This window comes from Drosophila persimilis, unplaced genomic scaffold (genome assembly GCF_003286085.1).
Source record: "Drosophila persimilis strain 14011-0111.01,24,50 unplaced genomic scaffold, DperRS2 tig00000000-arrow-pilon, whole genome shotgun sequence".
Lineage (NCBI taxonomy): Eukaryota > Metazoa > Arthropoda > Insecta > Diptera > Drosophilidae > Drosophila > Drosophila persimilis.
Genome location: NW_020825288.1, coordinates 16,307,944 through 16,324,187, shown reverse-complemented (window position 1 = coordinate 16,324,187; position 16,244 = coordinate 16,307,944). Strand labels below are relative to the sequence as shown.

The 16,244-nt window shown below is 49.5% G+C and overlaps 3 protein-coding genes and 1 long non-coding RNA gene across 5 annotated transcripts; 1 reads left to right on the top strand and 3 right to left on the bottom strand.

The window, feature by feature from the left end:
* Positions 1-210: 210 nt before the first annotated feature.
* On the bottom strand, positions 211-634 carry LOC113565137. Its single transcript, XR_003408465.1, has 2 exons — positions 577-634; positions 211-434 (listed from the first exon to the last, which is right to left on the bottom strand). It is a non-coding gene; the product is annotated as an uncharacterized LOC113565137 (long non-coding RNA).
* Positions 619-15,479, top strand: LOC6588658 (protein Cep78 homolog). 2 transcript variants are annotated; one of them, XM_026986020.1, is made up of 9 exons: positions 619-727; positions 793-880; positions 12,520-12,844; positions 12,902-13,092; positions 13,145-13,321; positions 13,377-13,551; positions 13,607-14,054; positions 14,117-14,468; positions 14,533-15,479. In XM_026986020.1, exons 3-9 carry the CDS (start codon positions 12,523-12,525, stop codon positions 15,166-15,168), a joined length of 2,301 nt encoding a protein of 766 aa, XP_026841821.1. In that variant the 5' UTR covers positions 619-727; positions 793-880; positions 12,520-12,522; the 3' UTR covers positions 15,169-15,479. The 2 variants fall into 2 exon arrangements, with proteins under 2 accessions (XP_026841821.1, XP_002013937.1); XM_002013901.2 differs by lacking the exons at positions 619-727; positions 793-880 and adding an exon at positions 12,345-12,359 and having other exon boundaries at positions 12,496-12,844.
* Positions 887-7,891, bottom strand: LOC6588416 (cadherin-23). Its single transcript, XM_002013903.2, has 12 exons — positions 7,578-7,891; positions 6,282-7,512; positions 6,019-6,219; positions 5,162-5,957; positions 4,696-5,104; positions 3,862-4,516; positions 3,603-3,784; positions 3,125-3,537; positions 1,983-3,061; positions 1,525-1,919; positions 1,312-1,456; positions 887-1,246 (listed from the first exon to the last, which is right to left on the bottom strand). The coding sequence occupies exons 1-12, from the start codon at positions 7,804-7,806 to the stop codon at positions 1,045-1,047; spliced, it is 5,937 nt and encodes a 1,978-aa protein (XP_002013939.2). The 5' UTR covers positions 7,807-7,891; the 3' UTR covers positions 887-1,044.
* On the bottom strand, positions 15,478-16,036 carry LOC6588556 (histone H4). Its single transcript, XM_002013900.2, has 2 exons — positions 15,831-16,036; positions 15,478-15,765 (listed from the first exon to the last, which is right to left on the bottom strand). Exons 1-2 carry the CDS (start codon positions 16,008-16,010, stop codon positions 15,634-15,636), a joined length of 312 nt encoding a protein of 103 aa, XP_002013936.1. The 5' UTR covers positions 16,011-16,036; the 3' UTR covers positions 15,478-15,633.
* Positions 16,037-16,244: the final 208 nt, after the last annotated feature.

The following is a 16,244-nucleotide window of genomic DNA, read 5'->3' as shown; positions in this document are numbered from 1 at the left end:
TCCACGTCGTCGCCCTCCAGAAGCCGCCTCGTTTCCATCATTTGAAGTTTTTTTTCCCCAAGTTTTTCGGTATGAGGTACAATTTCATTTTTGTAATTTATGTGCATTTTTGTGATCTAATTTGTGTAACTATTATAAACGAAAAAAAAACAACAAAATACTTTAAGAAAACGAAACAAACAACAAAAAAAATACAAAAGCAACAGCAAATGAAAAAAGAATTGATTGATTTTATGGCAACAGAATATTTTACCCTGAAAATATAATACAATATTTTTAGTAAAAAAAAAAATAAACCAAAGAGGATTGTTTTTCATTCATATGTCATGTGGAGAGGCACGCTCGTGAGATCTGTATCTGGGAAGGCCCTGACCTGGCCCTCACAGTAGAGACGTATTCCAAATTTACAACTTCACAGCCAAACAAGTCGTTTCCTGCAACACGAAATAATCAAACAAACAAGAAACAATTTTTTTCTTTGCAATCCAAACACCACCAGTGGTTGAGCATCTATAAATTTTGTTGTGACTGTGAAAAAATATTGTTTCTTTTTTGTATCCTGTATCACGAACATACCGCGAGGCCACCTGGGCACCTGGGATCCTAGGTCCGGCTGCAGGTGCAGTGCTCGCAGATTGTTATTTGCCTGCACTGTGGTGTAGGAGTGTACCAAGCGGAAGCAAAACCCAGAATCACACATTTTTACCATAAATTTCTGAATTTTCTGGTAAGTGTTATCACACAGCCTCGTGGCCGCAACTAATTGAAAGAACTCATTCGTGCCCGTTCCAGTTAGGGCGCATTCGTTTGTCTTATATTTTATCATTCGTGACCAGAAGCCTTGTTTATATTTTAATTAATATCGGACCTGAAATACGCAGTAAGTCTGTACAGCTAATAATAATATTAATAACGTAGAATCCATTGACGTACACTTCAATATACATATATTTACATGGGTCTTATTAGCTAGTCCTATGCTAGGCCTAAGACTATCCTAGACTACCCTAGACTAGGCGTCATAAATAGTTGGATGGACTGTGGCTACAGCTCTGTGGTCTCCAGCTTGCGGGCCAGAATCTGAGCATTATTCGTTAGCTTATCGATCTGATTGTACAGATTGAAGTGGCGGTTTAGATCGTTGCTGTTGTTGAAGAGCTTGGCGGTGCCCTTGAGGGTTTCGTGCATGTCCTGGGCGGTGGTCACCGCCAGGAAGTTGTCGTCCAGCGAGTCCTGACCGCCAACGCTGCGCATCAGATAGGGGGAATCTAAGTATTAGCCAGAAATTGGGCGCTTCTTTAGCACGCTCACCTAGCAGTCTCCTCGTTCTTAAACCACTCGTTCTCGTAGCCTTTCAGCCAGATGGGATTGGAACCCTGGACACTGTGCTTGTTGGTGTTCGGCACCCGCGTGGCCGGCTCGTGTGTGTGCTGCAGAGACAGCGATGAGTGGGCGCCTAAAAAAATATAGAGGAAATCGGTAATTGAGACCTTGTTCCATGGCCAAAATGGGAGTTGGACATACGGAATATATTGACTTTTGCGGCTCGCAGCTGTCTTCTGTAGCCGTTCCGCTGTGACGCACACAGGGCCAGGATGACCACCAATAGAGTGGCCATGAAAAGATTGGTGAAGACAAGCCACACGAACAGGGGGCCTTTGGTGGGGCCAGCTGTGAGGAGTTGCGCCTCCGCCGGCTGTGTGTCCAGCACATTGAGATCCTTGAACAGTTCGTCCAGGCTCTCGATGTGCGAGTCGATCAGCTTGAGCACCTCGGCGACCTCGTAGATGGAGTTATCCTCCCGCTCGACTAGATGCATGTACAGGTCCGTTTTGGTCTTGTCCACCGAGCCGTCCTTGTTCTCGTGCACTTTGATCTCATCGATGTTGACAATTGACTCGGTTATGTTGCCCAAGGTGCTGCGAGAAATAGAAGGAGGCACTTAACTACGATTCCCTCAGAGCATTCCCTTTAGGACTTACTCTCTGAAAGTGTCCACCCGGGCACGCAGCTCATCCGGCTGCAGTCGGAAGACAAATCGCACCTTCTGGTCCTCGCGCAGTAGATAGATGAACACATGGGCCACGTCCCTCATGCCCAACGTATCGTTGGCCAGGACCACAAAATCAAAGTACCCCTTCATTCCCTTCTGCGGATCAAAGTTCAGCTGCACCTCACCCGTCTCCGCGTCCAGCAGAAACGGGGCCTTTCGCACATTCTCCAGTCCCTCGGACAGGGTCTGCCTGATCTCGCCCACCTGATAGTATCCGATCTTGGCATTGGCCCCCTCATCGGCGTCCGTGGCCTCCACGCGCATAAACTTCAGGCCAAAGTCCGCATTGGTTGTGATGCCGCCAGTGAAGATCTTGGAACGGAATCGAGGCGGATTGTCGTTGATGTCCAGAACCCTGACCAGAACCCGAACAATCGTACTGTCCGCTTCGGGCGGAGGGTGATCCGCTTCCGCTGGGTGATCCTCCACGCTGCTGTCGTAGCTTTCGTAGGAGACCAGTTCTGTCTCAGCAGACGAGGATGTGGCCTGCTCCGTCTCGTATTCGGTAGACCGCAGGTGACGCGAGTGCTTGAAGCGGTCGTAATTGTTCTGTGGTTGTCGCAGATGCCCAGCGATCTTGTTGTTTATCTCAATGGCCATTCGACGACGCTGATGATCACTGGAGAGCGAATCATTATTGCAATTCTCCGTGGCCTTTACATAAAGCGTAAAGTTTGCCACGATCTCGCGGTCGAGCTCGCGGTCGAGAGTCAGGACATGGGTTTCAGGATCCAGGCGAAAGTAGCCAGCCTCATTGCCGCGCACTATGAAGTAGCACACTTGACTGGGCGTCTCCTCTGGATCGTCCAGCTCCAGCTGATCCTTGTCTATGGTGTCGGGCAGCTTAATACGCTCCGCCCCCGGGTCCGAGTGCTCCGTAAAGTTCACGGCTATTTCGTTGACAATGAACTGCGGCTCGTAGTCGTTGATGTTGCGCACGTATATGGTCAGATCGAGATCGGTGCTCAGGGATGTGGGCAGACCCTGATCGTATGCCTCTATGCGTATCTGTTTTAAACAAAAAAAGAATGATCACTCACATCTTTTACTCTGTGTTTTGGGACTTCCTACCTCGTGTATCTTCTGCCTCTCGCGGTTGAGTGGCTCCCGGAGGAAGAGCTCTCCCGTGTTGGCATTCACCTCGAACATCTTGTAGCTTCCCAACGGATCAGGCTTCAGGCGGTAGCGCACCAGGGCATTCTGGCCCATATCCGCATCGCTGGCATAGGCCTGCAGTATCAGGCTACCGACTGTGGCATTCTCCGGCACACGCACCGTGGTGTTGTGCAAGGGCCTGACAAACACCGGGGCGTGATCGTTGAAGTCTGACACGCAAATGTCCAGAGTGCTGTGCACGATGTTCGCTGGCAGACCCAAATCCCTGGTCGTTATGGTGAGGCTGTAGTTGCCGAATTTGTTGCGCAGACTCTGGCTGGCAAAGATGTGGGCGTTCCACGCATCCAGCTGTCGCAGCTCAAAGATACCTGAAACGGAAGGAGGGCAAATATATTATATTCGTTTGGTTAAGGTTTCTTAAATGCGAACGTACCCTCCTTGTTGCCCTGGGTAATGGCAAAGTCCAATCGTCCATTGGGTGTGGCTGGATCATCCGCATCCTTGCCCACAATGCTGGCAATGCGCTCGTGCAGCTCATGGTATTCCGTGATTAGCACACAGCTGGTGGGCAGGCTGACCTCCGGCGGATTGTCATTCTCATCCAGGATGGAAATGCTGAAAGGCATTGATTGGACTCTTACATATATGGAATGCTCTCTCTAAACCCATACCGCTCACGGTCAAGTACTTACAACACTTGCTTGAAGGCATTGCGGCTCTCTCCTGCCAGAAACCCAAACTGATAGTTGTCCCATGCCTCGATGACCAGATTGTATGAGTCTTTGGTCTCGCGATCCAAACGATCGGCCACCGTCAGGACACCAGTGTCCGCGTCTATGGTGAACTTTCCCTGCGAACTAATGCGATCCATGAGGAACGTGATCTTGCCAAAGTCCCCCGAATCCGCATCCGCCGCCTGGACGGTGGCCACCCTCGTTCCCGGCGCTGCCTTCTCGCTGATCGTGTAGTTCTTGCTCCCTCCAATGAAGTACGGATTGTTGTCGTTCTCGTCCAGCACCGTGACATAGACATCGATTAGCGAGGAGCGTGGAGGCAGACCAGAGTCTGTGGCCCGTACGCTAAAGTTCAGCCACTGATGCTGTTCGTGATCGATCTTATTGGCCACCACAATCTCCCCGGTCTGGGCATCCAAGTGGATCAGACTGCGGTAGGTGGGATTGCCCTCCAGGGCATAGGTGATGGTCCGATTCCTGTCCACGTCGTAGGCCAGCACATTGACAACCATGGCGCCATTGATGCTGTTCTCCGTGATCGATTGGCGGTAGAAGGACTGCTTGAACTTGGGATTGTTGTCGTTCTCGTCCAGCACCTGAATGTTGAGGAAACCTAATCGGATATCGAAAGAAGATATGGTTAGGGTCTAAGCAAAGGCAAAGTACAATAATTAAATTATAAAGTAAAGAGTACGTTTCGACTGTCAGCTGCCAGGCATAGCTAAAGTGCGTTACTCATCTTAATGTTTACAGTGTCTTTGGTCGATGGTCTGACTCCTTCTTTGATCTCACCTTCTACGATCTGCTTGCCCTTGGCCGCTGCCAGATCTTCGACTGTAATGGCCAGCTTAATGTGTTCGACCCTTTCGCGATCCAGCAGCTTGACAACCTTCAGGCTCCCCTCGATGGGGTCCACCTCAAAGGCCCCAAGGTAGTCGTATTCGCTGGCCTTTACCAGAGCCCCCTCCTCGTTCCGGCCCTCGCAGTGTTCCGCATTCAACTTGTAGCGCAGTATGGCATTCTGGTCGGAGTCCGTTGCCCTGATCCGATAGACCAGGCTCCCCACTTGCGTGTTTTCCACGATCTTCAGGGCGGGCAGGTCCGTCAGCAGCGGCAGCTTGTTGTTAACATCCTGTATGCTGATGTTCACAGTGGCTGTGCTCATCAGTTGAGAGTTGCCCAGTCCTCCATCTATAGCGAGCTGTTAAGACCAAATTTCCTCAGTATTTATAGAGAAGGAACATCTTCCAGTACCTACCACGGACAAAGTGTAGATCGAACGCTTGCTGTCAGTGAGATCGGGATCCAAGTTGGCACCCTGTGCCACCGATATCACGCCCGACTCTGAGTTGATGATAAACTTGTCGCTGGCCCCCGTCTGGATGCGATAGACCACGGCATTGTTGGGCGACGAGCCGTCGCGATCGATGGCCGTGACCTGGAGCACTGAGCTGCCGCCGGGCAGGTCCTCGGGCACTGTTTTCGCATAGAAGCTCTTCTGGAAGATGGGCGGATTGTCGTTGACGTCCTGCACATAGATGAGCACCGGCACGACCGTCGAGAGCATGGGTATGCCAGAGTCGCGAGCCCGCACAAGCAGATCGATCTCTCGCATGCTGCCGCCGGCCTGGCGCACACTCCTCCGATCGGTGTCCACCAGCTCCTCGAAGTCGAAGTGATGTAGCGGCTGGAGAAGTCCGCTCTGCGGATCAATGGTGAAGTTCGAGCGGTAGAGACCCTCCACAATCTCATAGGTGATCTGGCTGTTCTCGGTTCCATTCAGATCCAGGTCGCGGGCTTCTAATTGCAGGGGCGTCTCGAACTCGCCCTTGTTCTCCAGTAGCTTCGTTTCGTACTGTCGCTGGGGGAAGGTGGGGGCGTTGTCGTTGACATCCTGAATGTCGACAATGATCTGGGCCGTGTTCCGATTGCCCTGGCCAACATTGTCAATGGCCTCTACGGTTAGGTAGTGTCGGGAGATGATCTCCCGGTCAAAGGCCGCTCCGCCATGCTGCTTGATGGTGATCAATCCCGTTATAGGATTCAGATGGAGTCTGTGTGGAGAAAGCGGCCCATAAGTTGCGGAAGGTATGGATTTAAGTCTTGTGTACTTACAAATGAGCTATGCCTCCTCTGAGGTTCGTGTAGCGTATGCCCATGGTGCCGTAGTCCCCCGAATCAACATCCACTGCCTCCACTTTGGTGATGATCGTGCCCTGATCGCTGTTCTCCAGCACACTGGCATTGTATATCGCATGCCTGAACTCCGGAAAGTTGTCGTTCTGATCCCGTATGAAGATCTGCACATGAGCGGAACTGAAAGCGGAAATAAGATCGACAATTAGAGCTCCGAAACCCATTCCCAACGTCCAACGCACCTCCATCGACTGGGCTCATCGATTTCCCTGGCAAAAATGGTAAAGTTGATCTCTACAAACTGCTCAAAGTCCAGCGACTTGGAGTTCTTGACGCGTAGCATAAAGTTGGCCTCATTGACCGCCAGTTCGGGAACAATCTCAAAGAGATCGTTGGGCGGATCGAGAAACAAGCGAAAGGTGCCGTTGTTGCCCTCGTCGTGGTCGTAGACCACGTTCTGCACATCCTCATCGATGAAGTTCAGCGGCGTGTTGGTCTGAGCATTCTCATTGACCTCACAGCGATAGAGCGACTCCCCAAAAGTGGGAATCTCGTCGTTCACATCGCTGACAATGACCGTCACCTCCGTGCGTATCGAGACGGGAGCCACCTGAGTGTTGGACTTTGACAGCTCGGTGGCAGTGATCCTCAGAATGTGCGCTCCATTCACCTGATCGCTCTGCTCCTCACGGTCAAGCTCGGTGAGGGTGTGGACGATACCGGTGTGTCGGTCAATGTCGAATAGATCGTTGGCCTCCAGACTGTAGGCGATCGGATTGTTGATCCCACGATCACCGTCGATCGCCCGCACCCGCAGTACCCTTGTGCCCACAGGGGCATCCTCGGCAATGCGGGCGACGGCCTGAACTTCCACGAATTCCGGCGGCTGATCCTCGATGTCCTTCACCTTGACCAGAATGGCAGCCGTGCCGGTGTTGACCGGTCCCTGGTTGGCCCGATCAATGGCCAGCACGCGCAACTGATACAGACTCTTCGATTCGTAGTCCAGTTCTCGCTGGAGGCGCAGCACGCCCTTGCCCTGGTTCGTGGCGATGCTGAAGACATCGTTGTCGCCATCGAGCTCCTGCAGATAGTAAACCACCTGACCGTAGGCCCCCTCATCGGCATCGGTGGCCTCCAGGGTGCTGATCACGCCCGGGCCACTGCCCTCGGGTATCTCGATGGCATTCTGGTAGGGCAGGAAGGTGGGCACGTTGTCGTTGATGTCCTCGACCAGCAGCAGGAGGCTCTGCGTCACATAGCTGTGGTCGCTGTAGTGGCTGTCTGTCAGCGTCAGGACTATGGCATACTCGTCCTGCTGCTCACGGTCCAGCTCCTTGGCCAGGTAGACCTTGGCCTCGTTTCCACCCGTGTTTTCGATGCGTATGATCTCGCTGTCGTGGGAGTTTCGCTTGCCAAAGGTAAGCGGATCATTGTCCGGATCATAGCCCTTAAGGGTGTAGATCAGGGTTCCTAGATGGGCGGTGGGATTGGATGGTTGATGAGATTGCTTGTGGGGTAGATTGATTGATACTTACCCACTTTCGTTTCAGGGCTCTCCTTCAGCCGCAGTACAATCTCCGACTGTCCGTCCATAGCAAAGCGGGGCGGACGATTAGAGGCAACGATAGCGATTAGAGCGGCAAATACAACGCTAACGATCACCATGGTGCTTCCTTCTCCGGGAGGATTCCATCGTTTCGGGTGGGTCCTTTTTAAGCGCACCTTCTTGTAGTCTGTGGATTGCCTTAGCTGTTCGTTGTACATGGTAATGATGATGACGATGACGATGTTGTTTTAGTGGGCACCTTTTGGTTACTGCGACTGCCACATGACAGGTAGACTCTCGCCCTCGGATGACACCAGCAGAGCGACACCTAGAAAATAGACAGAGTGTTACAACAGAACCCATAACCCAGTGCTAACCCATTTTCCATACGTCGGGCCTGGTCTGTCACATTTTATGGTGACTCTGGGGCTGTGCCTTATGACCCCAAAACAGTTTCGCTCGAGAAAGCACTCTAAAGTGGAGAGGTATGCTTTCGGTTCTGGTTCTGCTCTTGCAACATATCTTCCCCAAACCCAACTCCGAACCCAGCCCAACAATTAGGTCGGACATATGTTTCTCAATGGAACTGTTACCTGGAACTGGACTGGACCTGCCGCTGTGGCTCGTGTGTTCTCTGCGTGAGAATTGGCCAAATCTTTTGCGAAAGTTTTATGAGCAAATTAATTAAAGCGTGTGCTCTTTATTGGCCGGTCTGCTGCTGGCTCAGCACTAGCCTGGAATTCCGCTGAAGAAATTTTATTGACTTTGTTTTTGTGTGTTTCTTGCAAGGTTTAACGACCGTAACGTTTTCTAAACTGCCCGGCAATTATTAAGTATTACTCTTGTGCCAGTACTATCTAGATGTATTCATGTGCCAGATTTGTCTCTTTTATGGACTGCTGCACTGCCAATAAATTCTAGATGATCTCCACAGTTAATATTTATAGTAAGTTCTCGCTCAAGTGGAGTGAAAACTGAAAGTTGTGGGGCGGATTTTCCAGCCCTTATGTGTACGAAAATTTAATGATGTTTCTCCATAGCTTGGAGAGGAGTGTAGCCTTATCTCCGTTTGGTTTCTCACACAGCGGATCATGTACGCGTGTGAAAAGTGCATAGCGATGACTGCATCTGTCAGATACAGATGCAGCCACAGATACAGATACCATTGGCGGCGGCTTATTAATGCCAGACATTGCCATTGTTCGAAGGTTCAACTCGGTTTGCCTCATTTGCAATCGGAGCACTTGCATATCGTCTCGCTGCACAGAAAGACAGACACAGAGTCAGAGCCACCGCTGAGTGCGGTTCATTGATTTCGCAATCACTTGGATATTTCTTAATTGTTGGCAATCGTAAATGCCTCAGACCCAGGCCCCCGGTCAACCGGTAATTGATTTGTGTACTTGTCCATCTTTCAGGTTGCACAACCCCACCTCTTCGAAAATCATCTCTTTATCGCGGCGAGCGAATCTGCAGACAAGGTCGTTAGTCAATCCATCCCCCCTAGCCTTGCAGTGGCCGTTGGGGCACTTTTGATTCAAAAGTAATCACAATTTGTGGCTGATTTCGCTTTCAACACGCGCCACATGCAACAATTTCTTCTCAGTTTTGGGACGAGGCTTGAAAAGAAGCTGGCTGGGAGCTTCGCTTGTAATTATCCATGTGTATTCATGGCCGAGAGGCAATTGGGTTGTTTGGTCAGTTGGCTGGCAGGGAATGCTCGGGTGGTCATACAATTTCATGCTGCAATGCTTTTCCATGGGGCTATCCGAATGAGGCTATCTATCACAGCTGTCGATGGGGTCCATCAGTGAATCCGAGCGATACAGAGTCAGAACATATATAGAAATATAGTATGCGTATGATATTGTTCGTGGGTTTGAAATCTATTACTCTAAGTATTCACCATACGCCCTGTATACACACTTAAACACTGTCTTTGCCTCCATAGCTATCACTCCACTTTAAATGAGGCTATTTAAAGCCAAACTAAATGTAGTCTTAATTAAGTCCATTAGTGACAGAGACGCACTTTCCTGTTGGCAATTTTCCACCCGGCGAAAACCCACTGAATTAAAGCAAATTAATAAGTCACGCCGCCGCCTCGCAGAAATCCGACCTGACGGTTGCAGGTCGGTTGCCATTTCACTCACAATTTATGTAAGCTGAAAGTGGAAGAGTCGCCAGCAAAGTCTCAGAGCCATGACGATGTCGGCGGGTGACGACGCTGCCTTTCCACAGCTCCCAAATCTCCAACATCTGGGACTGAGACTCGGCAGACTCTACAGACTCTTGGCGGTTGCCTGGTGCTAATGACTCTTGTTGCAAAGGTCACGCTTGGCATGTTCTGGCCCGCCGTGGCCCGGCTTGGCCCGGCCTTTTGTTTCCCGGTCAGAGTTGGCCAAAAAGTGAAATCCTGCACGAAAATAGTTCAATATACTCGAACTTTGCAACCAATGGATGCCACAGCGCTACCCATTCCGTTCCATTGCACTTCCCATCAAATCCCATCCCATTAACTCTTGCGGTTAACCACAAACAAAGCTGCTGGCGACTCCAAGGTAATCCCAGAGAAATGGAAATCTCAATGAAACAATTTTTGATTTCGGATGTTGTGCATGATGATGCGACAAGTTCCAGCAACTCCTGCTCCTGCTCCTCCACTATATAATCGTTTGTTGGCAGCTAAGCTGTGCCGCATCGTACCTGACGGTTGACTTTCCATGTCTGCCTCCGTCAGGGGCTCATTTAATTATATTAAATATGTTAAGCGCGGCTCAGAGAGAGTCAGAGGCAGAGTCATAGGCAGAGATAGAGATACGAGTAGTGACGGGCCCTGTAGCTTGGGCTGTGACCAATGTTGCCTTCAGTTTCCGGGGCACGAACGAGTGGCTGAGCAAACAATCGGAGGGGGCCCATGCCCATGGCTACCAGTACTCCAATTTGAACACTTCCTCCCCCATATTAGGGCCCTGTTTGTCATGCCCATCGATTCCGATACGGGGCTCCGACAGTCAAGTTCAACGCCAGCAGCAAAACTCCATGCGAGCTATTGTTTGTTGTTGGCTGACAAACAAAAGGAGAGTTGGCATATGGGGGGTGGGAGGGGGACGTTGGCTGGAGGCAGCTCCGTTGCGGTAGCTTGGTTTTTGACTCATAGCCAGGTTCAAGCGACGCCCGCATCCGTCTCACTTTCATGGTAATGTGCGTAGTCCCTGCCACCTCTTCGGCTCCACTGTAGCGCTGAGCCCCGGCCAAATCTTGGCAGTAACATGGCTTGGATGCAGACAAAGTGTCGTAAAACATTTGTCCGTTACACTTGGTCTCCTTTTCTAGCTCGATTTTTGCATATCCCAATCCAACTGCTTCTTTCATCCGAATCTGCCTCGAAAAGTAGGAGTATTGCTACATTTCGGGCACTTAGACAATTGGTTTCGCATACATGTGCGATCGACTCGCGACTTGGAAGAGCAAGCAAGTCCTTGACCTGGGCTGAGTGACCTTACATACGCTAGGGGGGTAGCGGAACGTAGTTGGGCAACCCTTCGTACGTTGATCATAGAGCTTCTATACCATCAAAGCCATCCCCAGTAAGGAGGGAAACCCCTTAACAAATTACAGGACATCTGACGCCTGCAGCCAAACCGGTTCCAATACTTACCCTCTTCAAAAAGGTATTCCTCTAGCACCCGTCCGAACACAGAACGCAAGGAGTATCCTTTGACTCTTGACACTTTTATGGTAATTATTTCAGGGAGCACTTCCAATGTCTCACTCGATTGCCAGTTGACTGCTCACAGAGAACTTTCAAATTTCTTGTACTGACACATTTTCGAGAAGGCTTCTTCTGTGGGCCAGCACCAGCACGACCACGACGTCACTGGTAATTAGGCATGAGTCAAAGAACCCCAGAACTAAATAAACGTGTCGCATGCTCTGAAATTGGGCAATGCACGAACCGGAACTCGATTCCAAACTGGGAGGGAGGGGTACCACATATGTGGATGATGAGTACGGGATAGATAGATCACTTTAATGACACTTGACGCCGCCGACGGAACGTGCTTCAAACCACGCAACGTACTTAGTGCTGACCAGGCGGGGGTCTTACGTTAAAGAATAAATAAATCACGATTGCACTTTGAAATTTCAAAGACCGTTAAATGTTTTCGGAACACGAACTAACCGCGAAAACCAAGTGGAAGCTTCGAAAGCCGCAAAACGACTAAGAGCCTCGGTGCCAGACACAGCCAGCTCAAGCTCTAGCAACGGAACGTTGTGCTGTATGGGAATGGAGTTGTCAACGAATGTTGTGGCAACCCTGGCGCATACAGAGAGAGAGAGAAACGACTGCACTGCAGGCACGCGAGTAATTGCCGAACCGTAAATTCCACCGCCACGAGTAGTGGGGGGGCTGGTGGTGCTGCATGGGGGTGGGATGGTTTGTTTACGATCAGACTGGAAGACTTGGAAACGAGAGAAGAGCGGTGGGGAGGTGGACAACGGAAGTGAAGAGCGTTGGGCTTATGCAATTTTGAAGGTTAGGTCTGCAGAATTGTAGAGTTACACAACACTGACCAAAAAAAGCATATAACCAAACACTAGACAATGTTTAGTAGACTTAATACTCAAAGGAAGCTATTTCTCTTTAAACATAGCATCCTTTGAATATGCTGGAATAGAAATAGATTACTTTGAGTATTGTGTCCACTAGTATTTGTTACCCGCTGCTACAAATTTTACTCGTATTAGTGTATCAAACATTGTCTAGGTAAGTAAGATGTATCAAAAAGTGGAGTTAATACTCAAGCAAAACTGTTTATTTTGTTTTAACATTGCTTTCCTTGAATATTATGTCTGCTATTTGTTACAGTCTAGAAATTGTGCTCGTTTTATATTAAATCTAGTCTCGTTTGGGCTTCATCGTACAGAAAATGTCTCTGGATCGTGCCTCCGGCATACGGAAAGGACAGCAAAGAAATTTACTAAAGGGATCCAGATCGGCAGTAACGAGCCCGACTTATCTCCAAAAATCCAGCAAGAGTCGTTGCTTCCATTTCCGCTACTTAGAGCTATGTCGCGCCAAAAATCTCACACCAGTGTCCGAAATACGGAAGAAATCCAATGCGAACACCTTGCTGGACGTCTTCGCCGATAAGCTGAACGTGACCGACTGGATGATGGTCATCGAGGCTCTACAACATGACATCGTTCTGCAGAACTTGGTACTGCACATGCGTCGCTCCTATCAAAACAGTGAGTAGCCGGAGGCGGACCATAGGGCGTCAAACTAAGAAACCGGTTTTCATGCAGATATAATCGAGCCCATCGACACGGAGAATCGGGCCCGGCTCTTCCGAGAGCGCCCGGTGGTATTCACGCGCTTCATTTTCAGCGGCCTCGTCAAGTCCATCGCCGATTGTGTGTCGAACAACAAGAACATCAAAGTGCTCAAGCTCGAGGGTCTGCCCCTGTATGACGTCTACATTGAGTGTATTGCCAAGGTAGGTCTGATACGATTCATCCTAAATCCCATCATTGTGTCCTCTGTTCTAGTCGCTGGTCGCCAACGATTGCCTGGAGACCTTGAGCTTTCGCAGTTCCAGCATTGGGGACAAGGGGTGCGAGATGGTTTGCCACACGGTCAAGTATCTCAATCGTATTGCATATTTCGATCTCTGCGAGTGCAAAATCACCTCAAAGGGGGCCAAGCATGTGGCCGAAATGATCAAGGTATATCGGCGGTAAAGTACTTAGGATACGTGGTAATCCTTGATATCCCCCCCAGATGCAAAAGATATCACACTACACGGAGGGGTGGGAAAAGTCCCTGCGCTACCGGGATGTCGATGTCAATTCCATTTTGGGACTACGAACGATTCTTCTCGCTAACAATCCGATGATCGGGGACGAAGGCCTACGATTGATCGCCGAGGTGCTGAAGGAGGATGTCTGGATAAATTGTAAGTAGGAGGAACAATACTGGGCAGCCCGCTCTAAGATCTTCGGTTTTTGCAGCTGTCGACATGCAGGGCTGTGGCCTTACTGATATTGGAGCCAATCTCATAATCGACTGCCTGAAACTGAACACCACCATCGGCGAGTTCAATGTACGGCACAACCAGGGAATCAGCCATTTCTTGCAGCGTAGCATTCGCGAACACCTGGGCATCCCAGACTTCGAAAAGAAGAAGGAGCCGGAGTACGATCTCAGCTGCTTCAACGGGCTGCATAGCCTGCCCAAGGGCCAGAAGTTCACTGTCAGACAGGTGGTGTTGCACGTCAAGCGCCTTGAGCAGGAGCTGTCCTTCGAACGGACTCTACGCAAGAAGGCCGAGAAGCTGAATGTAAGACTCAGCAATCAACTAATGAACTGTAACAGCCACATGATCTCTGACAAGATCACGGACGCCTCCCTATCCCAAGTGGTTAACGAATATATGGAAATGAAGGAAGCCCTCATAGAGTATGTCTTTCTTTGCCATATCCCTCTGTGAGCTTTCCCATTATCCCATTTGTATTTCACAGATCGCCAACGTATCGCCAGACGGAGTTCGGAAAGCTGGTCAACAGCGTCGTCACCACCCCGGAAACGACTCCGCGAAGCGACTTGTCGACCCTGCGAAAAGATATTCCGCATCTACAAGTGTCAAGCCAATATAAGACGCAGGAGACGCAATACTCAAGCCGACATGAAGAGGAACAATCTGAGCTGGAGCCAATGGAGGTCAGCCCTCGCGAGGAAGAGCAGTCGCCACGCCGGACTCTGTTGCAGGTCCGAAAGGTGCGCAGCGAGATGAAGTACGAAGAGCAAAACGTTAAAAATGTCAACAAGAAACACGAGTCGAAGTCGGATCACGAATTCGCCAACGAGAGCCATGTAAGTGATTTCTTGGACAGTCACAACTATTTCCCAACTATATTGAACCATTTCTTTGCCCCAGTTCAAACTCAACGCGAAGTTGCAATTTGAGCAAGACATTGGGGACGGGGTCCTTGTATACGCGAATCAGCAGGGGCGAGATCGTTACGTAGGAGTGGGAAACGGCACCGATACAAGCAACTACGACAGCGAGGTGAGGGCGAAGCGCGATGACGAGGAAAGATGCCGCTACGAGAACAAACAGTTTGGAGACGGCGCCGGCATCTTGAACCCGAATTTTAGCCAGATCTTGGCCAATTATCGCGATGTCGATGGATATGTGCCTCAACACATATCCCAAAGAGAGCGCAAGCCTGAGGCCAGTCAAGAACCCAGCAAAGAAACGCTTCCTGACTCTGGCTTCAATCTTTCTGATGCACATAATCATATGAATGAACTACGCGAGCAAGTGGAAACGTACATGGGGCTCCTTGGTGCAAGATCCTCAAATACGATGGCCGATGGCTCGGGTTTGGGCACCGGATTGCAGCCACAAGTACCGAATCCCGATATGTTTGTCCAGATGTCCATTTCCCCCGACATGCCGGTCTTCAGGCGTCGCCGCCAGTCTGAAACAGTCATGGATAAGGATGCCAAGTTGTCGCCGCGTACTGCCTACTTGTTGTTGAAGAAAAAGAATCGGGAGGCAACCTTTTAATGCATCTCTTACAAATCAAAACTATCATTTTTCAGAACACAATCTCTTCCGTGCACCCAACAGAACCCACAAGCCTTAACGCCAACGCCAACGCCTTAAAATTTCCATGAAGGGTAAAATTTCTAGTTTTACAAGCAAAGCAATGAGGAGCCTCCACCCACAGCATTGAGTGCTCTTGCTGTCACCACGAAATAATTTATGCATCAAAGGAAGCAAGTGGAAATAAAACCAAAAGCGCCGCAAGCGCTGCTAAAATTAATAATTACACTTTTCTCCGTTCTAATTAAAGATTTTAAATTTTTTGACAACTACTCGAAATGTTTATTTATTACTGTCAGTTTGATTAATTGTTAAATAGTTATGGAATATGCGTCTGGTTAAGTTTTTGATCAAGTATTTTTTGATTAAGTTTTGGATTAAGTTATAGTTTCCAAATGGTGAATAATATTTCGGCCGGGGTTTTATTTAACCACCGAAACCGTACAGGGTACGTCCCTGGCGCTTCAAGGCGTAGACCACGTCCATAGCGGTCACGGTCTTGCGCTTGGCGTGCTCGGTGTAAGTGACGGCATCACGGATCACGTTTTCCAAGAAGACCTACGAAAATATTGCACGGTTAACTGTAGTTCGCTTTGTAAGTACTCTTAAGTAAATGCACCCACCTTCAAGACACCTCGGGTTTCTTCGTAGATCAAGCCTGAAATACGCTTTACTCCGCCGCGACGGGCCAGACGACGAATGGCTGGCTTGGTGATTCCCTGGATGTTATCACGCAAGACCTTGCGATGGCGTTTGGCACCGCCTTTTCCCAATCCTTTTCCTCCCTTTCCACGACCAGTCATTTTGCTTTTAGGTTTTTACGATTTCACTAGCGAAAGAGAAGAGAAAATAAACGGGATTAGTCGCAGACCGAGACCGACGCCATGTTTGTTGGCCGAAGCAGCTGCTGATGCTTTTTCATGCATATAAAACGCCCTTTTATGTACATCTGCATTTTAGTACATAGTTAACAACAGCTTATTTAGAAACGAACATCATTTTTCTTTATTTCTTTAGTAGTTTTTAATTTTTTTTGC